We start from the raw sequence: 27,445 nt of genomic DNA, 5'->3' as shown, positions 1-27,445 counted from the left end.
AACAGACTATTTCTAGCCTTCTTTTTTTTTTCTTTCTTTTTTTTTGGAGAGGTTTTTTGCTACAGGGTGCGTGCACTCACCAGAAAGACAGAGAGAGTCAGAGATAGAACGTGAGAAATCACCCCCCAGAGGGGATGGCCACGCCAGAATCCCCTCTCCTCCATTCTTCTCTCAGGATCCTGGGCATGCATGCACACAAGCCCGGCGTGAGTTTAAGCCACCAGGTCCGGGACTCGAACCGCAGTAGACTACATGGGAGTTCAGTGACATAGCCATTACGCCAACTGCTGGTCCCTATTTCTAGCCTTATTTACATCTACATTCAGATGGACCCAACTCAGATTTCAACACAGCCACTTCTCACTTAAAGACTGCTCTGTTTAATGACCACTCAGGATGATAACCAGTTCTCCGAAGTGGGGAATCTCCTTTCTCAGTGTCTCAGGAATCCCCGCTCTCTGTCTTTGACTCATTCCTGCAGTTAATATTCACTACACAAAGTGTTCACAATCATGCAAGACAACATATTCTGTTCATAAATTTGTACTTGATTATGCACTCACAGTAGTATTCAAAACTAATAAAAATTATTGCACTGGTTACATTATTGTGGTGTGGTGAGCTACTGCTTTCCAGTGCTTATCTAATGTGTACTTTGTGTATAAATAGGACTACATTATTCTAGCATGGTGTTGCATGATACTTACCGAAAGATACACACCCTATGGTGCCACAAGACATCAGCCTTTAAGCTCCTCGCTTAGTGGCCAATTAGTTTAATGACCTAGTCCGATCCTAGTTGTAGGAGTGAAACCTGGTGGCTAAGTGAGGAGTCCCTGGCTAGCCTTCAAACCCCCACAATACTTGAAACATCTTGCCTGGCACCAGAGTCAACCAGTAAGTGCCTCAGATACAGTTCTTTCAAAAACAAAATTTCTCTTTTTCACATGCAGTCCTATTTCCAATAAAAATGTCACCTTGTTTCTTTTTCATTTCCACCATTTATCAGAAATGAGAACTCCGTGAGACTAGAACTGTCTCTCTTGCTCATCCTGGTGTGTCCAACATCTGGTAGACTGTCTGACACTCATAAACACTGAACAAACGATTGCTGAATGAATCCCTAGCCTTTCATGTTCCGTACTCTTTATATTAATTCATCCTACCCTATAATTGACCTAAGCCAAGAGGCTGAGAAGAAATCTCTCGTACCTTAGGCTATACTTTACCCATATTGGAGCAATTATAATTATCCTTTAAACATTTTTTTGAACTCTCATTTATTTCCCCTAGTTATCACTGTCATTGCCTTAGGCCTTATTTGACCTCTCCTTTTTGTGACACACTACTTGTTTCTCTGGGATTTGGAGTCCATCTATATAGGCCAATTATTCTTGTTCTCCTTGGCCTTTACCATGTTAATTTCTTGACAGGTGTTTATTAGTCTTCCTGAGACTTTTCTTCTCTCTTCTGAGGCAGATGTTCTTTATCTCTCTTCTCAGCAAGAATTATCTTCTCCTGGTTATTTTCCTATAGCATTTTTTGCTCATCCTCAGCTAATTTTCCTCTAATCTTTCTTCCTCTGTATCTAAAACTTCAGCTTTAATTCTCTACCAGCTCCTTCTAAAGTCCTCTTAATGCTTTCCCCATCCCGCATGGCTTCTCTGAATTAATTTGGGTGTCTGTTCCCAGCTCAGTTGCTCCGCTTCTGTTTTCATTTGGGGACCCTGAATATGGCTCAGCTGTGCCTGCTTCACTTTCATTACAGACTGTTCTTGGGCAATCAGCACAACTAGGACCGTTTATTCAGAAGTTATATACAATTGGCTTTTTATAGATGTCATTTAGGTCTCCTTTTTCTCCACAACAGACGGGGGCCTTTTCCTGGACCACATCTCACACTTAGATGACTTCCACAGAAAATTCTATCTACTGTTATGTAACTGTCAAACCTGGCTGATGCTCAGAATCACCTGGGGAGCTTTAAAAAACACATATTCTTGGGAACCAGCAGTTAGTGTAATGGCTATGTCGCTGGACTCCCATGTAGTTGACCGCGGTTCACGTCCCAGACCCGGTGGCTTAAAACTCACGCCAGGCGCGTGTGCATGCGTGCCCAAGATCCCGAGAGGAGAATGGAGGAGAAGGGATTGCGGCGTGACCATCCTCCCTGGGGAGTGATTTCTCGCTTTCTGTCTCTATGTCTCTCTCTGTCTGGTGAGCGCACACGCCCTATAGCGAAAAACCTCTCCAAAATAAAAACCAAACAAACATATTCTTCCCTCTCCACCCCACAGTGTAATTTCTGGGGATGGCCCAGGAATCTTTATTTTAAAAAGCTTGAGTGAGTCTGACAGGCAGCCAGGTTAGTGATTACTCATCTACAGCACACATGTCTTTGGGTGGCACCTGTACCAGCTCAATCAAAATGAAATACCATTAATAATAACTAATGAGTATTAAATGCTTCTTTTGCATCAATCCTGTGTTGAGTGCTTTTCAAGTAGTATCTCATCTAATACTTACACCCGCTCTGTGAGATAGACACAATTGTTTTCTCTATTCACTAATGAGGAAACCATGTCCCAGGTCATAGGCCTACAGATTCTGTCTGGGTAATCTCCCAACAAGGCCCATTCCACACTCTGTGCCCTTGACTCCCATGGACACAAACTAGATCTAGTAAGTCATTATGCTTTTTTGCCTCCCTCTTCACTACTCTTACATCTCAAACTCAGAATGTAATCAACATTATAAATACACCTGTAAGTTTTACTCGCCCTGTCTCGAAGCAAGGTTAATTTTTTTTTTTTTTTTTTGTCAGAAGGCATGCGCACTCACCAGAGAAAGGAAAAAAGGGGGGAAAGCACCTCCCCAATGGGGTGCGGTCACACTGGAATCCTTTTTCCTCTATTTCTCCATCTCGTCAGGATTTGAGGGGCTCGCGCACACATACACTCAGTGTGTTTTTCAAGCCACTGGGGGCTGTGATTCAAAGTGTGGTCAGTCATGCGAACTATGTTGCCCAGCATACAGCACTTAACTGTTGCGCTATGGGGCTGGTCCCTAGTTACATTTAAAGAGAATGCAAGAGGGGCCAACAAGTGGCATGTTGGTTAAAGTGCTGGACTCCCACATGGTCAACTCCGGTTTGAGTCTCAGACCTGGTGACTTGCTTTCTCACTCTCTCTCTCTCTTTCTCGTGAGCATATGCGCCCTGGAGCAAAATTAAAAAAAAAAAAGAAAGAAAGAAAAGAAAAAAAGTATAGGGGGTCAGCGGATGGCCTAGCAGTTATATCACTGGATTCACATATAGATGACCCGTTGGTTTCAAAATCATGCCAGGTATATGTTCATGTGTGCACAAGATCCTGGCAGAAGAAGGGATTGTGGTGTGGCCATCTCCCCGGGGGGTGACTTCTCACTCTCTCTGTCTCTGTCTCTCTCTCTCTGGTGAGTATGTGCACCCAAAGGTAAAAATCTCTTTTAAATAAATAAATAATGGCAAAAACAAGTAAAATTAAAATAAATAATTCTTAAAAAATAAAGAAAACGAATGAGGTCTTTGGTCTTGGTTAGCTAAATACCACAATTCTTTTTACTCACTCATTTGTGTTATTACAAATTTATATTTTATTGTGGTGCTCAGCTGTTACTTATTCAATCAATCATTTGTAAGTATTTATTGAGTGTTCACTATATGGTAGGCCCAGGGATACAATATTTGGTATTGTATTGTAATATTGGTATTGTAATCTTCACAAAGAAGATTCACAAAGAGATCAGCCTTGGTGATGCAGCAGGACAGCATACTGTGCCAGAAGCCACAAGGCTAAATGCTGGTTCAGATCCTGAGTTGACCTGAAAATATGCCAGATGTGTGCATGCCCAAGATCCTGAGGAGATAGAGGGCTAGTGGATGGGGAACACAATGTGAGGAGCCCCTGATGAGGGTTCCTGACTCTCTCTCTCTCTCTCTCGCTTTCTCTCTCTCTCATGCATTTGTTATCTCTCATGAATAAAATAAATATTTTAAAAAAGATGACTCATGAGCCAGCAAGTGGCATGCAGTTGAGATGCTGGATTCCCACATGGTCAACTGCAATTTGAATGCCAGACCCAGCAGCTTGAAAAGCATGCCAGGCACATGCAGATGTGCCTAAAATCCTGAGAGGAGAATGGAGGAGAAGGGACTGAATGTGACCACTCCCACTGGTGGATAATTTCTCACTTTCCTTCTCTTTTTCTCTCTCTGGCAAGTACACACACCCTATGGCAAAAATCTACAAAAAAAAAAAAAAAAAAGGAGAATCACAAAGCATCACTATAGTTTGTTTATTCATTCATTTCATCAGCCAGTCACAAGGAAATATTCCTTAACCACCTAATAAGTAAAATACACCATGCAAAGCCTAGAGACAATGCAATACACAAGAAACAGAGAGAAGTCTGGCTGAAGAATACATATTTTGGAGACAAGAGCATAGAGTGTACTTAAGATTTGTGAGTGAATAGCATTTCTTAGGAATAGTATAAAATGAAAAGAAGATCTTGGAAAATTATAAACTGTAACACTTGGTGAATAGAGGTGAAGCCAGCAAAGGAAACTAAAAGTAAACTGAGAGATAGGAGGAAAATGGGAGGGTAGGAGAGTCTGGTGTCATGGAATCCAAGAGCATTAGAGTACCAGAAAAAAGATATGGGGATATCAGAAATAGGAATATAAAATGTAGAAGTGAACAAAGACGACTCTCTTTTCAAGAAGTTTACTGGAGGCCAGCCATAGTGGTACAGCAGTAACACACCAGTCTGCAATGCTTGAGATCATGTGGTAAGGTCCCAAGTTTGCATCTCAGGGTCTCCCTGTGCAGGCAGGCGTGAACATTCCCATCACCCTGGCTGGCTGAGGCTGAAGATAGAATTGTAGCATGAAAACTCTATTCAGGACACCTGCCTCTCTGCCTCTAACTCTCCTTCTGTCTCCCTGTCTCATGAAAGAAATAAATGGATAAACTTAAAAAAGAAGGGGGGAATGAGGCAGGTAGTGTGGAGGTTGGGCACTAGATTTCCACACGGCTGACCACAGTTCAAGACCTGGACCTGGTGGCCTTTGTTTTTTCACTTTCCCTCACTCTCTCTGATGACTATAGTGAGTTCAAATAATAATAATAATAACAATGATAAAAAATAGGGAGGCAAAGTATTAATGTCACAAAGAAATGTGGTATTATCTGTTGAGCATATTTTGTAGTTTTTATCAACTGTATTAGGGAGAAATGTTCACCTGTTGAAATATCCATTTTGTAAGACAAATAATAATGTGATTGAATATATAAAAGAAAATGAAATGAAAAATAAAATAAAAAAATAATTCTTTAAAAATCTTTAAAAATAAAGAAAGAATTTGACTGAAAAGGGAAGGAAGATTCAAGTATTTTTATTTTTGTAATTGCTGAGAAGTAAGTATAGACAGAGAGACTGATATAAGAGAATGAGTAGATAAATAACAACACAAGGCTTTTGAAAAAGTGAAGGAGATTGGATCCAGAGAAGAGGTGAAAAAGCTGGTTCTAGAGAAAGAAAGAACCTCATATTCTAACAAAGAGAAATGACGGATAGATGCAGATGTAGGTATGTCTACAGATTTGAAAGGAAAAGTTGTATCAGTCCAACTCTTGGTCACACAGGAGAAAAGATTATCTGTTGAGCTTGAGGAAGAAGAAATGGAGTTTAAATGTCTTCTTTACTGTTTCCCTTACATTTATTCCTCAGTATTTTTTATTGTTATTATAAATGGAATCGTTTTCATAATTTCTTTTTCAGATAGTTCATTGTGAATAGAAATACAGCTGAATTTTTTTATCTTTTTCTTTTTTTTTTTTTTTTGGAGAGGTTTTTGCTATAGGGCGCGTACTCTGGCCAGACAGACAGAGAAAGTGAGAAATCACCCCCTGGGGGGATGGCCACGCTGCAATCCCTTCTCCTCCATTCTCCTCTCGGGATCTTGGGCACGCACACACACGCACCCGGTATGAGTTTTAAGCCACCGGGTCCGGGATGTGAACCGCAGTCGACTACATGGGAGTCCAGTGACATAGCTGTTACGCTAACTGCTGATCCCATCTTTTTATTATTTTTTTTGAGAGAGATTTTTTGCTATAGGGCACATGTGCCTGCCAGAGAGACAGAGACAGAGAGAAAGAAAACAAAAAATCACCCAGGGGAGGATAGCCATGCCACAATCCCTTCTCCATTCTTCTCTCAGGATTTTAGCCAAGCACGCACACATGCCCAGCGTGAGTTTCAAGACACTGGGTCCAAGACTTGAACCATGGTCAACCACATGGGAGTCTGCACTTTAACCACTGTGCTACTTGCTAGGTCCCTGAATTTTGTATCTTGAGTTTGTATTCTACAATTTTATCATATTTGTTTATTAGTTTTAACAATCTGAGTCCCGGTTCATTTTTTTTTCCCTCATACTTTTCTTTATCTCATGAGAATGAGAGACAGACAGACAAAGAGAAAAACTCAGCAGGATCTCATGTCAAAATTCCCCTCAGCCTTCCCAGCCATCCAGGATCATGGGTGTGCACACTTGGCATACACAAGTTGACTATTTCCGCTGTGCCACTGAGCTGGTCCTGGTTCCTTTTTTTGATAGCTCATAGCTAACTATCCTATAAGTGTAATTGGGATTATTTTATAATAAATGCTTCCACTAAAGCTTTGATATTTTCCCAATGCCCAGTTGTTAGTTTTCTTGTGATTTATCCCCTTCAAGAGGGTCACCTGGCCCAGCTACTGTGGTATAGTGGTAATGCTAGTGCCCTGTACGCTACAGTGCTGAAAGTCACATGGCAACGGTGATTCAAATCTTAGGTAGGCCTGAAAAACATGCCAGGTGTGTGCACAGGCAGATAGGATCCTGTGGGACTGGATGGCTGAGGAAAGGGGACCAGAGCAGGACCGGGACCTCTCCGCCTCTCTCTTCTCTCCCTCCTTCCTCCTTCCATTCTTTTCCTCTCTCACCACACTTTCTATCATTTTTTTAAAAGGAAAAAAAGAGAGTCATCTATACACTGTGAAGTCTTTCTAAATAATTCATAAAAATAGCAGATGAGACCAGTCCCAAAATTGATCCCTGTATTTCCCATTTATAATTCTCCATCTGTAAAAGTTAATGTGGTGCAAAAAAACTACCAGATTAGAAATCAGAAGACCTAGATTTTAATTCCAACATCAGGTACTAGTCATGAGACTATAGGTAAATTATTTTTAAAAGCTTTACTTTTGGGGGCCAGTATCTGCCATGGTGATTAAGATGCTGGACTCCCAGATGGCTGACCATGGTTCAAATCCCAGATCCAGAGGCTTGAAAAATCACACTGGGCATGTGTGCATGAATGGCCCAAAATCCCGAAAGGAGAATAGAAGAGAAGGGACTGCTATCTCTCTGTGTATTTCTTGGGTGATCACATGCACTGTAATGGCAAAAACCTAAAAATAAATAAATAAACTTTAGTTTTTTCCTCTATAAAATGGGAACTGCAAGACCTCCTTACCTCATAATTTAGTTATATATATCAAGTTAACCTGCCTCTCAAATCTATTCTTTTCTATTCTTGCTGCCATTGTTTTATATTTAGACCCATAGTTCTTGCCTAAATTTCTGCAGTAATTTATTTTCTCACTGATTTTACTTCTATTTCATTTACCTATAATCATTTTCCATGCACACACGTGAAATTATTTTTTCCAAAACAAATTTTATTATATTGCTTCTCACTACTTAGAAGGTGGAATTAAACACTAGTATGGAATTTACGGCTTTTAAAAGTCTAGTCCTAGAGATCCCAGAAATAAACCATCATATATATGGTCAACTGATTTGTGACAAGGATGCCAACAGTACTAACACGGAAATAAGAGTCTCTTCAACAAATGATGCCAGTTGTCCTGGCAACTGGACCTTTACATGCAGAAGAGTAAAGTTAGACTCTAAACCACACAGGAAAATTAGCTCAAATGGATCGAAGATCCAGTTTAAATGCTGATTCTATAAAATTCCTAGAAGACAACAGAAAAAAAGTCGTGAACTTAAATTTGGTAATGGTTTCTTAAATTTGACATAAAAAACACAGGCAACTAAAGGGACCAGCAGTTGCGTAATAGCTATGGACTCCCACATAGTCAACCTCGGTTCACGTCCCAGACCCAGTGGCTTAAACTCACACCGGGTGCATGTGCGTGCATGCCCAAAATCCTGAGAGGAGAATGGAGGAGAAGGGATTGCAGCATGGCCATCCCCCCTGGGGGGTGATTTCTCACTTTCTGTCTCTCTGTCTCTGTCTGTCTGGCGAGCACACAAGCCCTATAGGAAAAACTTCTCCCCCTCCCCCCCAAAAAAGAAAAAACACAGGCAACTAAGACAAATAAACAAAACAGAACTTCATTAACATTAATAATGCTCATGCATCAAAGGGCACTATCAACAGGGAGAAAATATCTGCAAATCATGTATCTGATAAGAGTTTAATATCTGGAATTCATAAATAACTCCTATAGCTTAACAACAGACCCAATTTAAAAACAGGCAAAGGGTTTGAATAGACTTTTCCCCCAAGAAAATAAAAATGGGGTCAGCCCCATGGCCTAGTGGTGAAGGGAGCTGGATCCCACATGGCTAACTGCATGGTTCAAGTCCCAGCCCTCGCAGCTTGAAAAACACACCAGGTGCATGTACATATATGTCCTAAGCCCAGATAGCATGGAGAAATGCAGAGGGATTGCAGCGCGACATCCCATTGCGGGGGTGCTTTCTCCCTCTCCATCTCTGTCTCTCCATCTCTCTGTCTCTCTCTGATGAATGTGCCTACCCTCTGGCAATAACTAAAAATAGCAGATAAAAATGGCCAAGAAAAAAAGAAAAAAAATATTCAGTACCGTGACCAGCAGTTGGTGTAACGGTTATGTCACTAGACTCCCATGTAGTCGACTGTGCTTCAAGTCCTGGACCTAGCGGATTAAACTCATGCCAGGTGTGTGCGTGCGTGCCCAAGATCCCAAGAGGAGAATGGAGGAGAAGAGACTGTGGCACGGCCATCCCCCCTGGGGGGTGATTTCTCACTTTCTGTCTCTCTGTCTCTGTCTTTCTGGTGAGAGCACGTGCCCTATAGTGAAAAATCTCTCAAAACAAACAAAAACAAAAACAAAACAAAACAAAACAAAAACAAAGTAAGATAATACTCCACTCTCACCAGGATGGTTATAAAAACAAAAACAAAAATAGTATGTTGATAAATGTGTGGAGAAACTGGAACCTTTGTACATTGCTGGTAGGAATGTAAAATAGTACATCTATAGTACATCTATAATAGGAAAAACCAAACAATTTTTAACCCTGTTTTTTAATTTGCATTACTTTATTCCTCTTTTTTATACTTTTAGGGTTAACTGGTGCTTGTAACTTCTGTAACTAATCAGTAACAATTGCAACAAATAAGGTAATAAATAAACCTTTTTGCTGAGAAGAGGAAACTTAAGCCATTTGCTCTAGGTAATGGTCACAAAAATGCAACCCCAGACAAGAAATCCTGAGATGGAAATGTTTACTCAAGGGACACAATGTACCAGGCTAAATTGAGAAAACTGTAGTGTTATCCTTCACTATTATAGTTATTCACTTTGGATGTTTAAATTATTTTGTTAAACAGTACAATTTAAATATGTTGTAGCTTCCCTTAATTTATCAATGTATGTCACCAATCTGAGTTAACAGATTCAAAGTTGCCATAAGAACAAAAACAGGATCAGGACCAGCAGTTAGCATAATGGCTATGTCGCTGGACTCCACCACGGTTCACGTCCTGGACCTGGTGGCTTAAAACTCATGCAGGGCACGTGTGCGTGCGTGCCCAAGATCCCGAGAGGAGAATGGAGGAGAAGGGATTGCGGCGTGACCATCCCCCCTGGGGGGTGATTTCTCGTTTTCTGTCTCTCTCTGTCTGTCTGGCGAGCGCACGTGCCCTATACTGAAAACCCCCCCAAAAAAAAAAAAAAAAAGGAAAAGAACAAAGACAGGGTCATATACAGAACAATTTTGGGAAAATCATGAGGGTAAGGGTAACACTAACTAGCTAAATTCATGTTATATCGATAGATAGCAATGGATAAGCAAGACGTGTCACAGTAGTAATGTGTCGGAAGTTTCTGCTCTGGGAGTTGGTTGTGAGCTCGTCAGCTCTCGGCTACGCCCTGCGCCCTGCGCCCAAGCACAACCACATACACTCTGTTTCTCGTTCCATGCTTTGCCTCTGATTATACTCAGTAATGGCTGCTGGGCGTTAGCCTGCAGCACACCCACTGTGGTGGTGATTCCTTATAAGTTAAATATAGAAGACAACTCAGCAATTCCACTCCTAGGTATTTATCCAAAACCATTGAAACTGGGGACTCCAACAAATACCTGTACACCATCATTCATGGAAGTGTTATAATAATCAAAAGGGGGAAACAACTCGTCTGTCAACAGATGAATGAATAAACAAAACATGACACATACGTGTAATGGAGTATTATTCAGCCACAGAGGAATAGAGTTCCAATACATGCTATTGACATGGATGATCTTTGAAAACATCATGCTAAATGACATAATAAATAATTAATGGGACAAATATTAGAACCAGCAGGTGTCATGGTGGTTAGGGCAATGGACTCCCACAAAGCCAACAGCAGTTTGAGTCCTGGACCTGGCAGCTAGCATTCTCACTTTCTCGCTCTCTCTTTTTCTCTCTAGTGAGCACATGTGCCCTGTAGCAAATTAAAAATAATAATGTCAATAATAATAAATTATATAATTTTTTAAAAAATGGACAAGTACTGTATAATTCCATTTATGTAGGTATCTAGTATGGACAAATTAATAGAGACAGAAAGTAGAATAGAGGTTATCAGAGGCTGAGGATAGGAGGAATGGAGAGTTACTGCTTAATGGGTAGAATTTTTGGGATGGTGAAAAAATTCTGGAAATAAAACTTTTTCTAGTGATAATGATACAACACTATGAATATTCTTAATGCCACCGAACTGAACATTTAAAAATAGTTAAAACAGTATACTTTATGTCATATATATTTTACAGTAAAATAATAATAATGACAAAGAGTTTGGCTGAAAATAGTTTTTTTTTTCTTTTTTTGGATAAGTTTTTGCTATAGGGCTTGTGTGCTCGCCAGAAAGACAGAGAGAGACAGAAAGCGAGAAATCACCCCCAGGGGGATGGCCATGCCACAATCCCTTTTCCTCCATTCTCCTCTCGGGATCTTGGGCACGCATGTGCACGTGCCCAGTGTGAGTTTAAGCCACCGGGTCCATGTCAACTACATGGGACTCCAGTGACATAGCCATTATGCTATCTGCTGGTCACGAAAATAGTTTTATCTGAGCCATAATTTTCTCTACTTCCCACCATGTATCCTACATTCCACTCTACTATTCTTTTTTTTGGAGAGTTTTTTTTTTTTTTTTTTTTTTTTTTTTTTGTGCTATAGGGTGCGTATGCTCGCCAGACAGAGACAGAGAGACAGAAAGCGAGAAATCACCCCCCAGGGGGGGATGGTCATGCCGCAATCCCTTCTCCTCCATTCTCCTCTCGGGATCTTGTGCACGTATGCACACGCGCCCAGCGTGAGTTTAAGCCACCGGGTCCGGGGTTCAAACCGTGGTTGACTATGTGGGAGTCCAGTGACATAGCCATTACGCTAACTGCTGGTCCCTCCACTCTACTATTCTATAGGCAGTAGAATCTGCCTGAACTTCTATGAAGGTACAAAATACTTTCTTTTTTTGGCTTCATATATGTTCCTTCTGGCCTTATTCCTTTCTCATTTTATTGAACTACTAAAGATCATTTCTCCAGTGAACCTTTTCTGTCTTGACTTCCTAAAGAAGTGAATAAATTGTCCTTTGTACTCTCAAATCCCTTTGTAAATAGCTCTCCTACAACATTTAATCATTCATTATGACTTATTTTTCTGTGTGGGTCTCCACCATTAGCTAGTGTTCCTCAAAGAAAAGTACTGGATCTTATTATCTTTTTATGCCTAGCACCTAGTACATAGTCTCAACTTTCCCAGATAAATGACTTATGCATATAACAAGCTTTGAAAAGTCATAAAGCACCATATCAATAAAAGGCCTATTTTATTCTACCCTTTGTAAACTGATTTCATTTTAGTTTTTCCATTATATGAGACAAATCCCTTATGATATGCAATATATAAGATAACTCATTTTTTTCTCATTATATTCCCATGTAACTAATCCTGTTTTCTCTTCTTGATTTAAATGCTAAGAGGAACCTAAAATATATTTTTTTAGTTTCTAAATTAACAAAATGCTACTTTAGGTTGGAGAGGTTTTTGCTACAGGGTGCGTGCGCTCGCCAGACAGACAGAGAGAGACAGAGAGGCATAGAGACAGAAAGTGAGAAATTATCCCCCAGGGGGGATGGCCACGCCGCAATCCCTTCTCTTCCATTCTCCTCTCGGGATCCTGGGCACACACGCACACGCGCCCAGCGTGAGTTTCAAGCCACCGAGTCTGGGACATGAATCGTGGTCAACTACATGGGAGTCCAGCAAATGCAATATATAAGATAACTCATTTTTTTCTCATTATATTCCCATGTAACTAATCCTGTTTTCTCTTCTTGATTTAAATGCTAAGAGGAACCTAAAATATATTTTTTTAGTTTCTAAATTAACAAAATGCTACTTTAGGTTGGAGAGGTTTTTGCTACAGGGTGCGTGCGCTCGCCAGACAGACAGAGAGAGACAGAGAGGCATAGAGACAGAAAGTGAGAAATTATCCCCCAGGGGGGATGGCCACGCCGCAATCCCTTCTCTTCCATTCTCCTCTCGGGATCCTGGGCACACACGCACACGCGCCCAGCGTGAGTTTCAAGCCACCGAGTCTGGGACATGAATCGTGGTCAACTACATGGGAGTCCAGCAACATAGCAATTACGCCAACTGCTGGTCCCAAAATGCTACTTTAGGTCTACCAGCATGTTTCAAACACATTCTATGTATGCTAGAAAGATAATAAGTTGTTAATAAGTGGTTTTACATTAGAACATTTTGATCATGTTTTCCAGAAAAGGTAGTATAATCAGGTGTGTGAATAATATCTCTAACAGCCCAGCACATATTTATGCATGTTCTGAATCAAGAGCCAATGCAAATGTTGAACTAATCAGCAAATATTTACCGAGTTCACATATAGGACATAGTATAAAATATGTGTTTACAACTTTTAGAGTAGATTTTTATAGTAAAGAAATTCATGATAAATAGTTAGAAGAAAAGAAGGAAACAGATCCAATATACATGTGCAAATATGGCCATTCACTCAGCAGTTATTTACTGACTGGGTACAAATCAGTTACTCAACACATAAGCAGATTAAGAAATATGAACTCTGCCCTCAAGAATCGTAAATATTGAGGGAACCAGCAGTTAGCGTAATGGCTATGTCGCTGGACTTCCATGTATTCGACTGCAGTTCGCGTCCTGGACCCAGTGGCTTAAAACTCACGCCGGGCGTGTGTGCGTGAGTGCCCAAAATCCCGAGAGGAGAATGGAGGAGAAGGGATTGCAGCATGGCCATCCCCCCTGGGGGGTGATTTCTCGCTTTCTATCTCTCTGTCTCTCTCTGTCTGTCTGGCGAGCACACGTGCCCTATAGCGAAAACCTCTCAAAAAAAAAATAAATAAAAAAAGAATCTTAAATATTGGGGCCAGGCAGTGCCACAGAGATAACACAATTAGACCAGTAAGAGAAAGATTCTGAGTTTCCTGGAACTTCCCTGAGCATGCTGGGCTCTCTCTCTCTCTCCATATATGTACGGGCCAAACCTAAAAAGATAATTAGGAACTTGGCAAACAAGCAAAAAGGAACAGAGGGAAAATGACTGAGACAGATAGTATGACAGCACGAAACAGCAAGGGACACCTAAAGATGACAAAACATTAGGCCTAGAGTTAAGGGCTATGCATAGGGTGCAGGATCCCACATAACCAACCATAGTCAAATCCTAGTCCCAGCGGCTTAAAAAACACACTTTGTGTGTGTGTGCGCCCCAAATCCTGATGGGATGGAGAAGTCGAAGAAGAGGACTACAGTGGAACCACGCCCTATAAGGAGGTATTCTCTCTCTCTCTGGCAAGCGCAAGCACCTACTGGCAGAAGAAACAAACAAACAAAAAACAAGAGGATGGAATGTTTAGATTATAAAAAATGCAGGATACATATAAGGCTGAAAACAGATGTAGAGCTTAGATCACGAAGGAAGGACCTTATATGTACTGAGAAATCAGAAGCTTATGCTGTAGGCAATAAACGCATAAAGGTTCAGGTGGAATCAATTACCTTCCTATATTCAATGTAGCTGATGAAAATCACACAAGCAGGATATAAGTAAAACTATTCATTTATGTTGATTAAGCCTCACGTAGCGGTCAACCTTGTCCATAATCTTATAATGCTTATTTTTTTAAAATGTTGTACTGCCAGAGGGCATACATACTCACCAGAGACAGAAAGAGAAACCCCTCCCACCCCACTGCAAGGGGCATGGTCACACTGCAATTCCTTTTCCTCTATTTCCCTATCCCATCAGGATTTGGGGAATGCTCACACATGAGCCAGTGTGTCTTTTAAGCTGCTGGGGCTGGGATTCAAATCACAGCTGGCTGTGTGGGATCCAGCTCCCAATTAACAGCATTTACCACTGTGCTAGTATAATGCTAGCTGTGGTTTCCTCAGAAATAGCCCCTTACGAATTTGAGGAAGCTGCCTGCCTATTTCTATTTCACTAAGCATTTTTAACTATGAGCAGGTGTTAAATTTTGTCAACTACCATTTCTGCAAGAATTCCCAATCTTATGATTTTACTTAACATTGTACTAGAGGCATTAGACAGTAAATAAGGCAAAAAATAAATAAAATAGGACCAGCCAAGTGGCTAGTCCATAATATACTGAATTGTAGTGCCAGAAGCCACATTGTCATCCCTGGGTTGCAATTCCCAGGTATGTGTGCAGGCACCCAAATTCTAAGGAGTTGAAGGGTTGGGTAAAAGGATAGGGTAAAAGGAATAGGACACTGTCCAAGGGTGCTTTTCTCTGTCTCTCTCATGTATATACAATCTTTATCATAAAAAAGAAATTTAATGTTTAAATTAGAGGCCAACAGGTGGCTTGGTGGTTAAGGTGCTAGACTCCCACATGGTCAATTGTGGTTTGAGTCCTGTAGCTGGCAGCTTGCTTTCTCACTCTTCCTCTCTCTGTCTCTGGTCAAATTGAAGAAGAAGAAATAAAATAAAATAAACAATTCTTTAAAAAATGTTTAACTTGGAACCAGCAGATAGTATAATGGTTATGTCACTGGACTCCTATGTAGTCGACCACAATTTGAGTCCTGGACCTGGTGGCTTGGAACTCATGCTGGGCATTGTGCATGTGTGACCAAAATCCCAAGAGGAGAATGGAGGTGAAAAGACTGAGGTGTGGCCAACCCCCTTGTGGGGTGATTTCTCACTTTCTGTCTCTCTGTCAAGTGCACAGGCCCTATAGCAAAAGTCTCTCTTTTAAAAAAAGCTTGATAAAAAAAAAAAAAAGCTTGATTTAAATTTTTAAAAAGAATGGAATAGAATAGAAAGCATCAGATTAGAAAGTGGAAAAAAACTGTCTTTATTTGCAGATGGCACTATCATATACACAGAGACTTCTAAGAAATCTAAAAACTGTTTCTGCGGGGTACGAGTGGCTTTTTTTACACATTCCTTAAATTCTATTAGAACTAGATGAGTTCTATTAGACCCAGTTCCATTAGAAGTAATGAGTTCTGGGCAAGCTGATGGTGTGGTGGTTGGGGCGGCTGGATTCCACATGGTCAGCTGTGCAATTCAAGTCCTGGACCTGCCAGCTTGAGGAACACATTGGGTGTGTGTGCATACACACCCAAAATCCCAAGAAGAGAATAGAGAAGGGACTGTAGTGTGGCTGTCCACCTTGAGAGATGAGTCCTTAATTTCTCTCTCTCTCTCTGTCTCCCCAGTGAGAACATGTGCCCTATAGCAAATTAAAAAAAGAAAAAAAAAAAGAATGAATTACTGATATACTCCACAACTTAGGTAAATCTCAAAATCATTTTGTTGGTCCAATAGGTGGTATGGTGGTTAAGGTGCTGGATTCCCACATGGCTGACTGTGGCTCAAGTCCTAGACCCAACAGCTTAAAAATCATGCCAGGCACATGTGCTCATATGCCCCAAATCCCAAGAGAACAAAGCAAAAAAAGAGATTACAATGTGACCACCCCCAAGCCCCAGAGAGTAATTTCTCACTTTCCCTCTCTATCTCCCTGCCTCTCTCGTCTCTGGCGAGTACATACGTCCTATAACAAAAACCTAAAAAAAAAAAATTATGTTTAGTGAAAGAAGCCCAATGCAAAAGAGTATATGCTATATAATTTCATTTACAATATTCTAGAGAAACCAAATTAGTCCATGAAAGAAAGCAGAAGGGCTATTGTTACCTGAGGTCAGAGATAGAGAAAAGACAAAGGGACAGAAGGAAGCTTTGAAGGGATGATAATAAAAACGTGCTGTATCTTGATTACAGTGGTGGTTACACTGGTGTAGAAAGCTATCAAAATCAAGTTATACTCTTTAAATATATGCAATCTATTATATGTAAAATATACTTCAATAAAGTTGTAAAAGACTAAAATTAAATCATGAAAAAGAGGAGTGAGAGAGCCAATCAATGTCTTCTTATTGCCTTTAACGTAACTCATACATCTTTTTACAATCTAACTTCAGTCTTGCGTTCCAGCATTAAATATTTTTTTAAAAGTTTTTAAAGAATTATTTATTTAATTTTATTATTATTATCATTATTTTAATTTGACCAGAGAGCAAAAGAGAGAGGGGAGGGAAGAAAACAATCTGCCAGGTCTGGGATTCAAACCATAGTCAGCCATGAGTGAGTCCAGTGCCTTAACTACCATACCATCTGCCAAACCCCCAGCATTAAATATTACCATTCTCTTTCTAGATCTCTCACTCCATTTACTAAGCTTTTAACTCCTCAAGTTCTACATGTTTCCACCTACTCTACATGCAACATCCTACATGTAGAACCCTAAGACTTTTATTCTTCCCCAAACCTCTCACTCATTTTTTTATGTAATTAAAGCCTAGTTTTCTTTTAAGACTCAACTTAAACTCTCTCTCAAGAATGACTTCCTTGGGACCTGCAGTTGGCGTAATGGCTATATCGCTGGACTCCCATGTAGTCAACCGTTGTTCACGTCCCGGACCCGGTGACTTCAAACTCACGCCGGGCGCATGTGTGTGCATGCTCAAGATCCCAAGAGGAGAATGGAGGAGAAGGGATTGTGGTGTGGCCATCCCCCCTGGGGGGAGATTTTTCGCTTTTTTCTCTCTGTCTCTCTCAGTCTGTCTGGCGAGCGCACGTGCCCTATAGCGAAAACCTCTCCAAAAAAAAAAAAAAAGAATGCCTTCCTAAATCTCTAAACTATGAAAGGTCCTCCCCTCATATCCCTGCTCAAGAGAAAGTTTGAGTCCTGGACCTGGTGGCTTGCTTTCTCACTTCCCCCTTTCTCTCTGTCTCTCTCTGGTGAACACGTGTGCCCTACAGCAAAATAATAATAATAATAATAATAGTAACAATAATAATGATAATAAATTAAATAAATAAGTCTAAAGGAAAAAATCTACTCCTTATTGAACTAGGCTACAATCTACTGAGTCTAGTGGTTAAGGAATCCAGATCTCACATGACTGAACACAGTTCAAATCCTGGCCCCAGTAGCTTGAAAATCATGCTAGACACATGGGTATGCACACTCAAAATCCCAACGGAATGGAGAAATAAAGGAAGGATTGCAGAGTGACTGTGCCCCTTTGGAGGGTCCTTTGTCCTTCTCTTTCTCTCACTCTTTTTTTTTCTCTCTGGTGTGCGCACACACCCTGGGGGGGATGGCAGCATCAAGACCCTGTTGGGGGTGCTGTCTTTCTGTTTCACTGTTTACCTTTTTTACTCATGGAAGAAATTGATTATTTTTTTAATAAAAATAATAGTTTCTTTCCCACTATGGAGTGGGCAGAAGGGAGCTCCTTGAATGTCCTTTTATCTTTTCTCTGCATAACTAAATCCTAGTCAATATTTTACCATAAGTGGTTCATTTTATGATGGCCATAGAACTTCCTAAAATTACTCAAGAAGCAAGAGAAAAATGGAGAAGTATGAAAATAAAAAGGGAGACAGAAAAGTGAAGATATATTTCTAAGATCAATAGTACACAGAACAGCAGGTACTCAATATATTTTTGCCAGTTGAATTACATTTGGGTTTCCTGAAAATAATACAAGACCAAATTTCTTCAAGATTAACTACTATACCAATGTACCCAGGGATAAAAGGAACAGACATTATTAAATGTCAAGCTCATCTCTGGACAGCACTCTATATATTTTATAGCATTAGTTCTCATTTTTTTCCTAAGAGAGAATTTGCTATAGGGCATGTGTGCTCGCCAGAGAAACAAAGAGAGAAAGTGAGAGGGGGTAGGCCACTCCACAATCCTTTCTCCTCCATTCTCATTTCAGGATCTTGAGTACACACGCACACACACCCAGTGTGAGTTTTTGTTTGTTTGTTTTTTTGGGATTTTTTTTGAGAAGTTTTTGCTATAGAGTGTGTGCGCTCGCCAGCCAGCCAGAGAGAGACAGAGAGACAAAAAGCGAGAAATCACCCTCCGGGTGGATGGCCACGTCGCAATCCCTTCTCCATTCTCCTCTTGGGATCTTAGACATGCATGCACACGTGCCCGGCATGATTTTAAGCCACCGGGTCCGGGACTCTAACCGTGGTTGACTACATGGGAGTCCAGTGACATAGCCATTATGCTAACTGCTGGTTCCTCCCAGTTTTAAGCCACCAGTTCCAGGACTCATACCACTATCAACTACATGGGAGTCCAGCAATGTAACTATTATGCTATTTGCTGTCCCAGTCCTCCCCATTTTAAAGGGGAGGAAATGGGTTTAAGAGCTATAAAATAATGACAAAATTGTAAACTCGAATCTGTTTCTCTTCAAAAGCCCTTGCTCTTTCCAGTAAACTATATTGCCACAGAGTATAGAATATATATTTTAGAAGTTACCTAACCAACAAATAAAGTTAACTTTTAAGTATCATTATGTCCATTTGTTTCTTTGGGCTATTGTAACAAAGTACTACAAACTGGATGACTTAAAATAACAAAAATGTATTGTCTTGGGGGCCAGAAGGTGGTGTGGTGTGGTGTGGTTAACATGCCAGACTTCCATAGGTCAAATGCAGCTGGAGAGCCAGACCTGGTGGTTTGCTTTCCCACTTTCTCTCTGTCTTTCTCTGGTGAGCACACAGCCCTATAAAAAAATTTAAAATAAGGGACCAGCAGTTAGCGTAATGACTATGTTGCCGGACTCCCATGTAGTCGACCGTGGTTCGCATCCCAGATTCTAGTGATTTCTCAGTTTCTGTCTCTCTTGGTCTCGCAAGCACACACGCCCTATAGCAAAAATCTCTCCAAAAAAAATTAAAATAATAATATTAATAAATAAAATAAAATAATTATTTCTAAAAAAATATATTGTCTCACAGTTCTGAAGGGTAGATGTTCAAAATCAAGGTGTAGGCAGAGCTCTACTCCTACTGGAGCCTCTGGGATCCTTCCAGCTTCTGGTAGTCACAGGTGTTCTTTGGCCAAAGCAAACCACTCCAATCTGCCTCCATCTTACATAGCAGTCTTCCTAATGTGGCTGTATCTCCATACTTTTCCCTGGTATTCTCTCTACTTGTTTTCTCTCTCTCTCTCTCTTTCTTTTTCTTTTTTTTTTTTTTTTTATTGTTTTTGGGTTTTGCCATAGGGGCACGTGCACTCAATGGAGAGAGACAGAGAGAGAGATGGTAAGAGAGAAAGTAAGCAATTCCCCACCAGGGGGAATGGCCATGCTGCAATCCCTTCTTCTCCACTCTGCCCCTGGGATTTGGAGCACTCATGCACATGTACCTGGAGTGATTAGCCACCAGGTCTGGGATTCAAACTGTGGTCAGCAATGTGGGAGCCCAATGCCTTAACCATGATGCCACCTGCTTGCCCCACTCTCTTTTATCTTCTTATAAGGATATCAATCCTTTTGAATTAGGGCTTACTGTAAATAAGGATGACATTATTCTAGCATGATTACATATGCGAAGACTCCACTTATTCTAAAGGAGGTAATATTTACAGGTATCAGGTGTAGGACTTCAACATATCTTTTTGGAAACACAAATCAACCCGTATTTTGTATCAATACTAAGGACTATCAAGAACTGCCAGGAAAAAGTTTAAAACAGAGCCTAGGCTGGCTCAGTGGCCTGGTGGTTGAAGTAACTGGATCCCATATGGCTATGTGGTACCCGGTGGCTTGAGAAACATGCTGGGCACATGGGCATGTGTGCCCAAAATCCCAGAAGGAGGAAGAGATGGAGGAGAATGGATTGTAGCATGACCATTCCCCAGGAGGGTGCTTCCTCCTCTCCCTTTCTCTCTGTTTTTCTCTGGCAAGTACACACACCCTCTCTAAAACAAACAAAACAGAATCCTTCCTCAAAGAACTTAAAAAGTTTGTTGGGAACCAGCAGTTAGCGTAATGGCTATGTCGCTGGACTCCCACGTAGTCAACCGCGGTTCACCTCCCGGACCCGGTGGCTTGAAACTCACGCCAGGCGCGTGTGCGTGTGTGCCCAAGATCCCGAGAGGAGAATGGAGGAGAAGGGATTGCGGTGTGACCATCCCCCCAGGGGGTGATTTCTCGCTTTCTGTCTCTATGCCTCTCTCTGTCTGTCTGGCGCGCGCACATACCCTATAGCGAGAAAACCTCTCCAAAAAGAAAAAAAAAAGAACTTAAAAAGTTTGTTGAGAACAAGGTTAACACATAATACTAGTAAAAAATGAACAAAATAGGGCCAGCCCCATAACCTAATGGTTAAAGGAGCCAGATCCCACATGACTGACCAAGGTCTGAATCCCAGACCCAGTAGTGCATGTGCATCTGTGCTCAGAATCCTGATGGGATGTAGAAATAGAGAAGGGATTACAACATGACCATGCCCCCATTTGGGGTGCATTCTCTCTCTCTCTATCTCTCTCTCACTTTCCACCCCCCCCCCATGTATCTCTGAGAGTACACGTGCCCTCTGGCAATTACAAAAAAAAAAAAAAAAGAACAAAATAAATCAGTGTGGCTCACACAATAAATGCACGCGTGTGTAAAGAAGGAAAAGTAGTCCAGCCACAGCGGTGCATGTTGGATGCTGCTGTTTGGCAGACTGAGGTCATATGGGAGGCCCTGATTCAATTCCCAACCCACCCTAAAAAGCTGGTCAGGAACATGTACCTACTGTCCCAGCAACTCAGAAGACTGAGACAGGAGGGCTGTCACACAGTTAGACCCTGTCTTGAACACCACACATACACACAGACACACACACACACAAACACACTAGAAGAAAGGGGAAAAAAAAGAAAGGAAAATGTGATCTAGGTCAGAAGTGCCAGGGCGCCCATGATGGACATGGCTGGATACGACTGCCTGAACAGATACCCAAAAAGGAGGCAACAGGACAAGAGTCAGCAGTAAGAACACAGCCACAGAAATAGGAATCAATATGACACAAATAAGGCAGGTAGGGAGACAAAAGTAAGCAAAACACACCATCTAGACACAGTTGGGATCAGGAGATAATGGAAGACAAAGGCAGTGGAAGCACTCTATGGAAGACCTTCAAGGTTAGACAGCAGGATTCTGACCTGATGAAGTGAGTGATATAGCCAGTCTGAAAGTTGGAGGCAGGTACGCTTAAGTAGAAAATGACCCAAAGAAACAGAAACCAAGACAAGGAGTCTAGTTGGGGAGCTACTAAGTTCTCTATTGTCAACAGCCGCAGTGATTTTTAAAACTCATTTGATCATCTAAATCTTTTGCATGTTAGTCAATACAAAATGTTTTAGAAATCAAAGCTACACAAAAACGGGACCAGCCGGTGGCGTGGTGGTTAAGGTGCTGGACTCCATCAAGGCTGACCACAGTTTGAGTCCTGAACCTGGTGGCTTGAAAATCACACTGGGTGTGTGTGCGTGAGTGTCCAAAATCCCAAGAGGAGAAAGGAGGAGTAACTGCAGTGTGGTCTTATTCCTTGGCAGGTGACTTCTTACTTTCCCTCTCTCTGTCTCTCTCTTAAAATAAAAAAACATCCAAAATGTATAACCAGAGTCTTAACAAAGGCTGCATAAGCATCATTTAAATGAACAAAGAAGGTAGGAAATGGAGATAGTCTGAAGAAAAGGTATCAGTCTTATGTGATTTATGAATAATTTGAGGTAGCAGTTAAATTACAGGTAGAATTTGCCCAAATTACATTTGGTAAGGCAGAGACGCAGGCAGGGGTTGTCATAGACAGCATATTAGAAGAACTGTAGAAAGCTAGTCCTCACATTACAGAGGATTAGGCGGGCTCCAGGAAGACAGCTAAAACAACGTGGGGAGAGCCAACTAAGCCCAACAGGAAATGTAACAGGAAATGAAAAGCAGAAAAACAAAAGTCAGACATCCAAGAGCAAAGGATAAAGCAGGTAGGCAGACAGGATCTTGGGCAGAAACCTGAGCCCCATCCTGGAGATAAGGCAGGACAGAAATAAGGAAGTAGCTGTCAAATATTGAAATATAGTAGTAATATATTGAATATAATAGTACTAGCACACATGACACCTATCAAACATGTCTTTTGCAGTAGGCACTATTTTAGGAATTTTAATGAATTTACGCATTTAAATTTCACAAGAATAAGAGAGGCTACTTTTAATGTCCTCGTTTTACAGATAAGGAAATTGAGGCATGAAGAAGTTAAGTAATTTGTCCAAGTTATATACATACTAACTAGCAGAATCAAGGTCTGAGCCCACGGTGAACATGTATTCTAAGTGAGCGTGTTTATATATTGGGACATCGAAAAGGCATGCCTTTTTTTCTGTTTTTCTTTATTATTATTATTATTTTTAATTTAATTTTCTTTTATATACTCAATAACGTTATTTAGCTTACAAAGTGAATATTTCAACATGTGCACATTTCTCCCTAGTCCAGTTGATAAAACTATAAAATTATTTTTCTGGTTTTCTATGCAAAAATGTGTCATAACTTCTCCAACAACCCAATAGAAGTGTATTAGGTATGCATATGGGTGTTATATATACACATACATACATAGTAAAGTTTTTTGGTGGGGAGGGGAATGTAATATTATTCCCATCTCTCTTTCTGGCACAAGACCTTTTCCTTAGTCAGTTAAAGGTATACCCTGCCTCAAGGAGGATTATAGCTATTAAAGAAAAAAGAGGTTATTTATTTTCAGCTTCAAATCTCAAAACAAACAAACTGTGTGTGCACGTGTACGTGTGTGTGTGTGTGTGTGTGTGTAATAAGACAAAGTTTTGAGGAGGACTTTTTTATTTTTTGCCATTGGGCGTGTGCTTGCCAGACAAAGAAAGAGACAGTGAGAGGGAAAGTGAGAAATCACCCCCAGGAAGGATGGTCATGTCGAAATCCCTTCTCCATTTTCCTCCTGGGGTTTTAGGCACACACACACATACACACACACACACACACACACATACACGCCCAGAGTGATTTTCAAGCCACCACGTCAGGGATTTGAACCACACTCAGCCATGTAAGAGTCCAGTACTTTAACCACTGGCCCCAAGGAGGACTTTTTCTACATTCTAAATTTTATTAATAAAGACTGACTTGGCCCATTTAGGCCACAGCTAGTTTTAGTATAAGTTGGTTTCCGCAGTCTCCATGTAGAAGTCCAATGCCTTAACCACCATGCCACCTGCTGGCCCTGAACAATTTACTCTTGATATGATGTGATAAGACTGGCACTTTACCTCTGTGGCCTTTCTCCTGAAAACCATAACCCCAATCTTATCCTGAGAATCAGACAAATCACAGTAGAGGGACATTCTACATAATACCTGATCAGTATTTCTGAAAAGGTCATCAGAAACATGGCAGATCTAAAAAATTATCACAACCAAAAGGATCCCACATTATGACCAAATGTAATACTGAAATCTTAATAGAATCCTAAACAAATAAAGGGCATTAAGGGGAAAAAAGAAATCTGAAGGAAGTATTGACTTTAGTTAATAATAATAAATCAGTACAGATCCCTTTTAGTGACAAAGTGTACCATACTAATGTAAGATGTTAATAGGGGAAAAAGGGGTAGGGAAACTCCCAGTACTACCTACACAATAATTTTCTAGCTCTAAAACTACTCAAAAATAAAAGGTTATTTAAAAAAAAAGATGAAGACGAAGATTAACTTTTCTAGGAAGCAGCTTAGAGCCTCCTCATCAGCCCCAAGAAAGGTACTCATGAGCAGCCCAACAACGATGTTACAACTAGCTCAAGTATGGAATTGGATAGGGCCAGCAGGTGGAGTGGTGTTTAAGGGCGCTGGACTCCCAGTGGTTTGAGTCCCAGACCTGGTGGTTTCTTCTCTCTCTTGCGTGCGCGCTCTCTCTCTCTCTCTCTCTCTCTCGCTTTGACCCTCTCTGGTCAGATTAAAATAAATAAATAAAATTAATAAAATTCAATAAAATAAATCTTTTTTAAAAAAAATATATAGAATCAGCATACAAATAAGAGATACAGATTTGTGAGTCAGCTACATAAAGTATTAGCCTCAACCACCATGCCACTTGCTGGCCCCCAAAAGGAGATAGTTTTTAACAAGGTAAAGACAATCAACAGGACCAAATAACCAGGAGATTAAATAGTTTGAGAATAAAAATGGATATCAGCAGAGGATGCAATAGTTATATTGCTGAACTCTCACATAGTCAACCATGGTTCGAGTCCTGGAGCCAGCAGCTTAAAACTCATGCCAGGTGCATGTGTATGCATGTCCAAAATCCCCAAAAGAGAATGGAGAATAACAATGTACTTTGGATTTGGCTTATAAGACTGCCACTTGTGACCTACAAGAGAAGAACTTTAGAAAAGGATAAGAAAGAAAGATGGCAAATAGACTGAAAAAAGATTAGAATGGGAATGAAAAAAGAGGAAGTAAGTGAAGCATTTATAGACCAATAATTTGAGTTTAGCAGTGAATGTAAAAAAAGAAAGTGGTTGACTGGGATATGGGACCATGTAGATAAATAAAAAAAATTAGGACAAGGAACAAACCTATATATTGGTCAAAGGTAAAAAGAGAAAAACTACTGAAAAAGATTGGTAACAGTTTAATGGATGGAAGAAATGGAATCTAGAGTATGAATTTCTAGGACACATTCATCTCTCTCGTGAGACTGAAGAGAAGAATCTGAATAGCAGTTATGCTTAACCGCTTAACCGTTGTAAGTTTGAATACCTCACTTTAATACTCCAAAATTTCATGGATTTCTGCCTATTCTACTCCAGAGAGTTTTTCAAACTTTAGAGTTCAGTGTATAGTATGTACATACATTTGCTTATTCCTCATCCATCTCAGAAGGTACCTATTTTATGGTGAAGATGAAAGGGTTATAGGAAACCAATTATTTGAGGGTCTTGATCTTCATGAAGTAAGAAATGAGGTAGAAGCTTATGACAACAAGGAAGTTGGGAGGTCATGACCTAAGTTTATGATTTACTGTAAATTATTTCAATACGCAAAGAAATAACTTATATTCTAATGGGAACTTACAAAACAATGTGAAAGTTAACAAAAAAAGGTTCCAGAAAGAAGGCATCTACTATCCTCCCCCAAATTTTTTACAAATCTGCTATTGCACTTATTAACAAAGATACCAACATACTGGTGAAAACAAAGACTACTTAGTGAAAGCTAAGTTATAGTCCAGTTTCAAATTTTTTTATTAAAATTCTTTTTCTTACATATCATTATTGCAACATTATTCACAATTGCTAAGGCATGGAATCAACCCAAATGACCAAGAGCAGATAAATGGATTGAAAACGTGTGGCACAACTTTTTAAAATAATTATTTTATTTAACTTTATTATTATTGTTTTAATATTTCCAGAGAGACACACACAGGGAGTGAAAGAGAGAGAGAGTGAGAAAGCAAGCCTCCGGGTCTGGGACTCAAACTACGGTTGGCCATGTGGGAATCCAGCACCCTTGACCACCACGCCACCTGCCGGCCCCAGGAGTGGCACAATTTTAAACTTTTTTAAAGTGAAAAATTTGTATGGCTTTCCATATGCATAAACCACCACCCTAATAGCTACTTAAACATACAATATTTCATTTTATTTTCTCTGAAGAATAAGGAGGACACTGACTAGAGATTGTGTTGCTCAGAACTTATTTTTAGATTCTACCTTTTTGGCTAATGTCATTAACAAGTCAAACTGAGTAGATAATTATGAGTTAACTATGTCCAAGTCACAAGTGTGGTTCACGTATAGTTCCAGGGCCCATTTATCATGACATTGTGTACCCCCAAAGGCAGTAATATCTGATTCAGTTAACTTAATGTATCGCCTTATAGTCATACTGCTTTAAAAAATATATATGGTGACCACCATAAGTAGAGAAGTTAGAGGAGATCCCATTCTTTAAATAAATTAGTAATACTGATGTTGCGCACGGAATGAGGATGACACAATACCCACACTAAACCTGGCAGTCTCCAGATTTGTGTCTGTAAAAGGAGGGCGGCCACACAGGCCACATGATTACTACTGCCAGCTCAGCAGCGAAGAGCTTGGAGAAAAGGCGGCATCCACACACAGGCCACTCTGGAGGATCTGAACTTGCGGCCAGTTTTGCCTGGTAGGGACTGGAGAAGGTGGCACCGATAAGCCAGGAAAAGTCTGACAAACAGGGAGTTGGGTGGTAACGTGAGACTCCAGGGCTGCAACGCTGGAAGACAGAAGGCAGCGGCCGGCGGGCCAACACCCTCGCCCCGGTGCTGAAAGAAACGCCAGGGGTTGGGCAGAAGGGGCTCGCCCTTACCTTGTCATCCTCGCATCGCTTTCCCAGGCCCTCCCTGGCCTGCAGCCGGCTGCTGAGGCGGCCGTAGTCGGCCTCCTTCTGGTCGATCTGTTTCTTGTGCGTGTCCACCAAGAGCAGGAGGTCCGAATTGCGCTTCTCCAGCCGCCCGCGGGCCACCTCGGTGCGCTGGACCTGGCCCTGCAGCTCGGCCACCTCCTCCTGAAGCAGGACGTGACGAGAGGAGATGCTCCAGTAGTTGAAGGCGAGAACGACGATCACCACCAGCAGCACCGCCAGCACGAGAGAGGGC

General features: G+C 40.9%; 1 protein-coding gene across 1 annotated transcript in view; it reads right to left on the bottom strand.

Annotated features, from left to right (window-relative positions):
- Positions 1 to 27,438, bottom strand: part of LOC102480373 (protein CASC4) — a gene marked incomplete at both ends in the record, with an annotated part of 50,706 nt that extends 23,268 nt beyond the window's left edge. Inside the window, 1 exon segment of the mRNA XM_014581883.2 lies at positions 27,157 to 27,438. Within this exon segment, the coding sequence (XP_014437369.2) occupies positions 27,157 to 27,438 (282 nt within the window).
- Positions 27,439 to 27,445: the final 7 nt, after the last annotated feature.

The sequence above is a fragment of the Tupaia chinensis genome, unplaced genomic scaffold, assembly GCF_000334495.1.
Source record: "Tupaia chinensis unplaced genomic scaffold, TupChi_1.0 Scaffold141044_1, whole genome shotgun sequence".
Taxonomy (NCBI): Eukaryota; Metazoa; Chordata; class Mammalia; order Scandentia; family Tupaiidae; genus Tupaia; species Tupaia belangeri.
Note: the sequence above shows the minus strand (reverse complement) of the source record. Positions and strands in the feature narration are given on the sequence as shown.